This window comes from Sinocyclocheilus rhinocerous, unplaced genomic scaffold, assembly GCF_001515625.1.
Source record: "Sinocyclocheilus rhinocerous isolate Xijiao unplaced genomic scaffold, SAMN03320098_v1.1 scaffold1463, whole genome shotgun sequence".
NCBI lineage: Eukaryota > Metazoa > Chordata > Actinopteri > Cypriniformes > Cyprinidae > Sinocyclocheilus > Sinocyclocheilus rhinocerous.
In genome coordinates this window covers 554,977-564,419 of record NW_015642517.1, presented here as the reverse complement: position 1 = coordinate 564,419, position 9,443 = coordinate 554,977, and the positions used below count along the sequence as shown (strand labels likewise).

Genomic DNA, 9,443 nt, shown 5'->3' with positions numbered 1-9,443 from the left:
TAATGAATCTAGAATATATGAAAGTTTCACTTTTTGAAATGTTACCAAAAAAATTTAACTTTTTCACAATATTCTAATTTTTTTAGATGCACCTGCATATATATATATATATATACACACACACACACACACACATACACACATATAGATATATACACACACACAAAATTATATAATTATAATATATAATTTTATAATTATTATTATAATTATTTATACAATTAAATATAATTGTATTTTATATTTAAAATTACAAATTACACAAACATTTCCCCTAAAATAAAAAAGTAAAATAAGATATTATCAATTTAAATACTTAAATTTGATTTATTTTAAAAAGTATCTAAAACAGATTTACAAATTACAAAATCTTTTCCCCTAAAATGTAAAAAAGATTAAATATATATTTTTTATTATATACATTTAAATACTTAAATTATTTTATTTTATATAAAATGTCTAAAATGTAAAATAAATAAATCAAATCTTTTTTAATTATATATTTAAATACTTAAATTTAAATTAAAGAAATCACTAAACCAGGGCTAATTCTCAAACTGGGGTATGCGAGAAAATGTTAAAAAATAAAAATAAATCAATAAATCACAAAAATTACAATAAATAATTTAAAAATAAAAACTCTTTATATTACTGAATATATATACATTATATTATATAAAACTACATATAAAAATTACCAAAAAATCTGCACCTCAAAAACATATCAAAATTAAACAATTACTAAAAAAAAAAAATCACTTTATTTATCTGCATGTGCTATCACAGAATTGTAAACATGCAAATGTATTGTTACATTATTGACATATTAACTTATATCTCAGCGATACTGCAAGTAAATATTTTAGGTCAAAGGTGTTCGGCTGACAAAAACCGTTTGGGAATATCAGGTCAAACCAGTTTAATACTGACTGACATTAAATAGCTTTACAAAACAATAAGGCAGATAGTTGACAGGTTTAATTCAACACCAAATGATACTTGCATTCAGCTTGATAAAGATAACTGTAGATAACTTGATTTTATCTACAGGGATTTGATCGGTTTATGATATTATTGGTTAATATTTCATATCATATTACAACAGCCTTGATTACCTCACTTCATGTGCTGAAGGTTATTAGATTCTGATGAAAGATTTTAAACAAACAGTCTTTTTCTGTTGCAAAATAAGACCAGGAACATTTATTAAAAAGTGTCATAATTTCATGCTGTTTTTAACTCTTTCCCCGCCAGCGTTTTTGCTGATTTTCACTAAAATGTCATGGCCCCCAGAATATTTAGTTGTATGAATATCTGAACATGCAATACATCAATATAAAGATCAGACCCTCTACTTTCAAACAAAAAAAATTGTTTTATTTTAGCTTCAAGCATTGTTTTTTTTATCAACACTTGAATGTAGGTAGGTTTCATAAAAAAGCAACATTGTGAGCAAAAAGCTGAGAAAATCAAATTTTTATCAAATACTACATCTGCCGTTTTCATTTATATGCGGTTCGTATTGACGATCGCATTATTTTTCATATTAGTAATGGCCGCTTTTGAAGCACTGCTTCGTGAAGCTTCGAAACTTTTGTGAATCATTTGTTTCTAAACAGTGATTCGGAGCGCATATCAAACTATATATGTACATTTTCTGAAGAAAAAGTGAGTGGTGCTTGCCATGGCAAAACTCGGCAGTCGGTTGCTTGAGACTATCTATTCAGTTGCTAGGTTGGCATGAGTGGTTTCCAGGGTACTGCTAGGCAGTTGTTAGGGTGTTCTGGGCGGTTGCTAGGTCATTGCTAGGGTGTTCTAGGTGGTTGCTAAGGTGTTGCCTTGCCAACCACCCTGATTACCCTAGCAACTGCATAGCAACACCCTAGCAATGGCCCTGGGTACCCTAGCAACCACATAGCAACACCCTAGCAACCACTCCGATTACCCTAGTAACCACATAGCAACACCCTAGCAACGGCCCTGGGTGCCCTAGCAACCACATATCAACACCCTAGCAACCATCCCAGGTACCCTAGCAACCGCATAGCAACACCCTAGCAACCAGTCTGGGTACCCTAGCAACGCCATAGCAACCATCCTGGGTACCCTAGCAACCGCCCAAACAAACAACCCCGGGTACCTTAGCAACCACACAGCAACACCCTAGCAACAGCCCAGAATACCCTAGCAACCGCATAGCAACACCCTAGCAACCACCCCAGGAACCCTAGCAACTGCATAGCAACACCTTAGCGTATCAAACTGCCAAAGTCACATGATTTCAATAAATGAGGCTTTGTTACGTCATAACCGGTTCAAAACATTTCGAAATTTCAATGGTTTGCCGTTCCCCAACGGCGAACCACCGTCTATGGTTTTTACTTGATCTCGGATCAGTTTCATCAATTTGAAGACATTTTTAATTTTAATTTGTGTAATTAAAAGGATGAGTGGTAGTTAATGGTCTCTTACTGGCCTGTTTAGACAAGCTCTCCATAAAACAAACTAAACAAGCCCTGCAAATTAATAATAATTACTTTTAAGTAATTCTCTGTGAAAACTCTTTGCTAAAACCTTTTCCTGCTATTTAGGAGGACTCTTAGTGCGAAGATAAAATGTTTTGTGAATACGGGCCCTGATCGGTAAAGCTGGCCTCCTTCAGTCCGTGTTGAGACGTCTGCAGGACTGAGAGAAAGACAGGTTTCAGAGATGCGCTGCGACAGAGCTCGCCTTTCAGAAAGCAAACAGCGTATCACTTCTACACAGAGCCAAAGAGACTCACAGTCTGGATTCCTGACTCTCTCAATCACTGCATGGCTTCTTCAACTGCAATCCAGCCAGATCCACATGCAAACACGGCTCTCGTTTGTAGTTTTGTGATTTGTTATGATGTGATTTCCCAGTGGTGCCTTGCAGACTGGATTACAGGATGTCTAGGCTTTTTTTTTTCCTATTAAAAACAGCTTTAAAATGTTCAACAGAACAGAAAACAGGTTTTGAGATGTGTTTTGAGTCGCTTGCTTCTTAAAAACAAACACAAAACACTGGAAAGGCATCAAGGCATGCTGAGGGCCCTTAGCATTTCATTTAAACTTTTTTTTATTTTTTTTTATTTTATATCTTTTTTTTTTCTAAATTCCCCCATCCATTCCCCCCTCCCCACATTTTACTTAATTCCATTTTTTTTCCATTTTAATTTTTCTGGACTTTGTTTTAATGGCTCAATTAAATTTGGGTAATCAGAAAAGCATGTCTAATTAATTGAAATCATGAAACTTTTACAATTTAATAACAATTAATTAATTAATTTTTTAATTACATTTCAGGGCCCTATGAAATATTTTTTTTTAAATAAAATTTTATTTTTTCCAGAATTCTGTTTTCGGTTTAAAATGAAAATTTAAAATGAATCATAAAGCATGTCTAATCAATTGAATTCATAAAACTATAATAACTTAATAATTTATTATTTTTAATAAAACTAGGGCCTTTTAATTGTTTCCAATTTTTTGTATACATTTTTCTGTATTCTATTTTTTTATTCCTTTTATTTATTTATTTAATTTTCCAATTAAAAATTTTCTGGTTTAAATTAATTGGAATCATGAAACCTATACAATTTAACAACAATGTATTAAAACAATTAGCACAGTTTACATTTTCAGGGCCCTATGAAATACGTTTTATTTTTATGCCAATTCCATTTAATTTCTCTCAAACTCTGTGTTTTCAGTTTTCATTTTTGAATAATCCACTAGGCATAAAACATTAAATGAATTAACCTTTTAAAATGTATTCAACTGAAAACTAAATTAATTTTATTTTTGGCAAACAAAGTGCTGCAAAACAGAGATTTACTGCTAAAATTAAAAAATTAAATACAATCATATTATTATTACTTATATATATATATATATATATTTATTTATTTTTCACAATTTCTTGTGAACATTGCATGTGCATATTAAAATAAAAGCAAAAGGAGCAGAAACACTCGAGTACTTAGTTGATGTTAACTAGTATTATATATACTAGTACTACTAGTTATACTAGTACTAGAGTGCTATTTGCTGAGTGAAGATAATGACATTAAGCACATTACTAATGGAAGAGCTTCAGACTTTATCAGTACATTTGTGAAGTCTGAAATATGTGACTGATTACAGTAAAACGCTTGTTGTTAAAGGGGTCATATGATGCTTTTTTTAAAGATCATTATTTTGTGTATTTGGTGTAACAGAATATGTTGACATGCTTTAATGTTCAAAAAACACATTATTTTTCAAATGCTGTACGGCGCATTATGCAAATATTTCCACATAGTGGGGTAGATATGTGGGGGCGTGTTAGAACGAGCCGTTTTAGGGGGGCGTGGCAGAGTCTTAACTTTGATAAAGAATATCTCTTTGGTTTTGAGACTTTAGTCTTTGCAACTTCAGGGATCTTATCTATGCACAATCAGCTTGTAACACTCCAAAGAGAAAGCAAAACTTGAAATCGCATCATATGACCCCTTTAAGAGATTCTTGTGTGATTGTGTCATTGGTTTCGCTGGTATATAGACACACCCGTCCTACAGAAAACACCTCATCCTTCATCACTGTGATGTTATGCTGCCATGGCAACAGACCACATGATTATGATGATGAAACGAGCTCATACTGTAATAACTCGCGCTGACAGAAATAGACATAGATATTCTGGTTATTTTAATCCTGACGTCTCCGAGTTTGATCATAAGATCAGAAAACACATTTGCACTACTTGAAAACTTTGAAACTATTTGAAAACGAAGAGCTGGCAGACAAGAGCAAAATGTCAAGCTCATGTCTGTGTTCATACACTTGCGCAAATTCAGTAAAATTGTTTGTTGCCCAAATCGTCCTTTTGAGATCAATCAACATTTATTTATACAGCCCTTTACAACACTCAAGGTGAACCAAAGTGCTTTCCAATAAAAACAAAAATAAAAGCCATAATACATAAAATACACAAAAATGTCACAACAATTGCTACATATTAAAAGCCAGTCTAAATAAATGAGTTTTAAGCTTAACTTTAAAAAGGCCCAGGTCAGTAATGGTGCGCATATCGGCAGGAAGCTTATTCCAGAGTCTGGGCCCAGCTACAGAAAAAGCCCGGTCACCCCAGTGTTTGTACCGTGACCTCGGGACTTCCAGCAAAAGTTGATTTGTTGCCCTAAGAGCCCTGTCTGGCTGACGAAAAGCCAGCATCTCAGTTACATAAGGTGGGGCAAGGCCACTGAGAGTAGGGATATGCCGGTATCAAATTTTCATGTTGCGATTAATTGCTAATGCTTTTATTACGGTATGCGGTATTATCACGATATTGAAATTAAGTTTAAAAAAAAGTGCTGTCATAATACAGTATAACAGGTTTAATAACTTTTTTCTTACAACAAAAATAACTGAACATTTAAATGCAATAAAGCAATACAGAAAAATGTATAAAGTTAAAAGTTTTACACAGATTAAAGTGCAAAAGAACTATAAAGACCAATAGGTATCACTTTACAATAAGACCTCATTAGTTAACCTTAGTTAATGCATTAACATTCACAATGAGCAATAGCTACATTTACTACAGAAGTTATTAATCTTTGTTTAAAAAAATACAAGTCTTAGTTCATGTTAGCTCATTAAATAACACAGCTGCAACTCTCGATTTTAACAACATGTTATTAAATATTGGAATACCTAAGATTAATGAAAGTTCAGAAGAATTTTTCATTGGCAGTTTATGTTAACCAATGAATTAACTAATGTTAACTAATGAAGCCCTAATGTAAAGCGTGACCGAACAATAAAGAATCAAAACACTTTCAAACAATATCTAGGGCATGTTGTAGTCCAGATATGCATTCAAAATTCGGAATAATTTGTAATATATATTCATTCACGGTATTTAGAAGTGCCCACGATAACAATATCGTGCATATTCATTGCCGTGATATATCGCATTACCGAATACCGGCACAAGTCTAATTGAGAGCTTTAAAAACAAACAATACAATTTTAAACTCTAAAAGAAACTGGAAGCCAGTGGAGCGAATAAAGAATTGGGGTGATGTGCTCACGTTTGCGTGTGTTATGAAAACACAAACTAATGAGAGAGAAACAAAGAGTCAGGAACAGAGATCATCTTACGTCGCTGTAATTCTCCCGAATGACTTTATAGAGCGCAGGAACCAGAGAGCCCTTGTCCTTCAGAGAGGCAGCGTAGCTGGAGACGGCTGTGTCTGGAAGAGTCTGAAGCACAGCAGAAAACACGGTCAGCACACGAGAAACCATGAAGATGATCACGATTCACGAGAGAGGCCACGCACCTTAAACTCAGACAGCCACTCCTCCACTACGCCTTGATCCATGGCCAACATCTTCCCTCATCTGCTGCAGGAGATCTCAGCCTGAAACACAAACTCAATTAACTAATCCACATTACCATAAAACCCTCTCAAAGTGCTCCTTCAATGCAAAACAGGACTTTCCCTGCGGTTTAGAAAGAAAAGAACCTACAGTATGTAGAAGTGTTATTTAAACTAACTTTCACGACACCCAGTTCAGTGCTGTTGTTGTTGTTGTTGTTAACTAAAACTATTATAACGGTTTTCTATATCTGAAATAACTGAAGATTTGGCAACAAACAGAAACACATAATTTGTGGTTGAAGTAGTAAAATTACTAAACCTAAAACTGATTTAAAAAAATGCAATCAATCAATATTTTCCACATTACAAAATTACATTAAAATGAAAATATAAAAAAAGCTAACTCAAAATATTAATTCATATTTTAATAGTACATGCATAAATTATACATTTTTAAAACAAACGAATATATTGCACATTACAGAATGACTAAAATTTTTAAAAACTAAACATATAAAAAATAAACTAACTCAAAGTATTAATAAATACTAAAATAGTACATAACTAAATTAATAATATACATAATTAATTTATACAAATATTTTGCACACAACAAAATTACTAGCCAAATGTAAAATTCAAATGAAAAATAAAAATAAAAGCTAACTCAAAATATTAATTCATATTTTAATAGGACATGCATAAACGATAGATTTAAAAAACAAACAAATATATTGCACATTACAAAATGACTAAAATTAAAAAACAAAACGAAAACTGAAAATATAAAATTCTATCTGTTATAATTCTATTATAAAATAATCAAAATATTAATATATACTAAAATAGTACATAACTAAATTAATAATATACATAATTAAAAAACAAATATACAAACAAAATTACTCAAACTCAAAATATTAATAAATACTATAGTAGTACACAAATAAGTGAATAACTTAACTTAAAAAATAAATATTTAGCACAATTAAAATTAAAATTAAAACAGAAAATACATGAATAAAACCTAACTCAAAATATGAATAAATACTATAATAATACATAAATAAGTGAATAAATTAATGTAAAAAAATATATATTATTTTGCACAATTAAAATGAAAACTGAAAATACATGAATAAAAGCCAACTCAAAATGTCAATAAATACTATGATAGTACATAAATGAATACATTACATAAAAACAAATATTTTGCACACTACAAAATCACTATTAAAAATTAAAATGAAAGCATAAAAATAACAGCAAACTCAAAACATTAATAAATACTATAATTGTACGTAAATAATACTAAAATAACACTGACTAGTTGCACTATGAACATTAGTTATCAGAACTAAACTGCATAAACAGCCACCAATGAGCTCATTAACATATGGCCACCCACATTTATATAATGAACATATTCACAATTCAGAAACATCACAGAGCTTACATATTTAAAGGTACAGTAGCAGAAATAGCCTTCAGAGAGTCAGAAAGAGTGAAAACAACCTTTGACCTCTCGCTCTAAACAAGGATATGAGAAATTCTGGCGCGTGTTGAAGAAAATCAGATTAACAAACGTAGCGTAAGGCCAAAATTAAACACAGAGACGCTGTTTTTACTCCAGGGATCCCCGCAAATTACATCAGCAGATAACTGTGCTGGTTAACCTGCCTCTAAAAAAAGACACAGACTTTAACTAGTTAACTAAACGAGGATACCGGAGACCTGTTTATATGACCACAGGCTAAACTAGTTCTAGCTAGTTCAATTCTAAGTAGTGAATTTCATATCACATTTCTTCCTAAAAATGTATAGTCAACAGTGATGTGCATATCATGATATACAACTTACGGAAATGTGATAAAAAAATAAAAATAAAAAATAAAAAATTGGTACACACAAATTTGATACATTTAGATTTTTCTTTTTCTTTTAAAAGTTACAAACATTGCAACTAAAGAGATAAATAAATTAAAGAACTCAAATAAAAAAATTATTTAAAAAAATGTAATTTTTTTTTTAATTAAAATAAATAATTTTAAAATAAAAACAATTAAAATAATTAAAATAAATAAATAACGTTTTATTTATAACTGTTGGGCATCATTTTTATGCAAACAATAAGGGTCAGTTAAAGGCTAGTAAGTAATTAATTTCATTTACAAACCTTTAGTAGCAAAACTTGCTTCATTTCTAAACGGATATCACTGAAAGTTACAATGACTTGCATTTGAACAAATCAGATGTTCAGTATTCTCTCTGACAGATTCAATAAATTCATTCAGTGAAGGATTTATCAGACTGACTCAAACCAGAAACTCTTGAGTACAGGAGTATTTCTGAATGACTCGTTAAAATTCATATTTCTTATGGTGTGTCGCTAGAGTCAATGTCGCTGGAAATACTGGAAAGACCACAATAAACATGACACTCCAAAACATACATTACTGTTCAAACGTTTGGGGTCAGTAGAAAAATGAACACTTTTATTCAGCAAGGATGCATTAAAGTGATCAAAAGTGACAGTCAAGTCATTTAGAATGTTACAAAAGATTCTATTTCAAATGTTGTTCTTTTGAACTTTCTGTTCATCTGTGAATCCTGAAAAATAAAATGCATCACAGTTTGCACAAAAATATCGGGCAGCACGACTGTTTTCAACATTGATAATAATCAGAAATGTTTCTTGAGCAACAAATCAGCATATTAGAATGATTTCTGAAGATCATGTGACACTGAAGACTGGAGTAATGATGCTGAAAATTCAGCGCTGCATCGCAAGAATATATTACATTTTAACAGATATTCACATAGAAATCAGCTATTTTAAATCGCAATAATATTTCGCATTTTTGTTGTTTTTAATTGTATTTTTGTTCAAATAAATGCAGCCTTGGTGAGTAGAAGAGACTTCATTCAGAAACACAAAAAAGTCTTAATTATTCCAAAGTTTTGACAGGTAGTGTAAATTTACACTAAAATAAACATTTCAATACATACATGAGCAGTGATGCAAACAAACTGTTGATTATCCCAAACATTAAGG

At 31.3% G+C, this 9,443-nt stretch overlaps 1 protein-coding gene across 6 annotated transcripts in view; it reads right to left on the bottom strand.

The window, feature by feature from the left end:
• hycc1 (hyccin PI4KA lipid kinase complex subunit 1) overlaps positions 1-6,464 on the bottom strand; it is a 29,682-nt gene extending 23,218 nt beyond the window's left edge. For 2 of the 6 annotated variants that reach the window (XM_016572923.1, XM_016572924.1), the window contains exons 1-2: positions 6,347-6,463; positions 6,168-6,269 (exon numbers count right to left, since the gene is read on the bottom strand). In XM_016572923.1, the coding sequence (XP_016428409.1) occupies positions 6,168-6,269; positions 6,347-6,397 (153 nt within the window). In that variant the 5' untranslated portion in view covers positions 6,398-6,463. Of the gene's footprint in view, positions 1-6,167; positions 6,270-6,346 lie in introns of all 6 variants that reach the window. The other 4 variants (XM_016572920.1, XM_016572921.1, XM_016572922.1 and 1 more) reach the window with 3 other exon arrangements.
• Between the last annotated feature and the right edge of the window lie 2,979 nt (positions 6,465-9,443).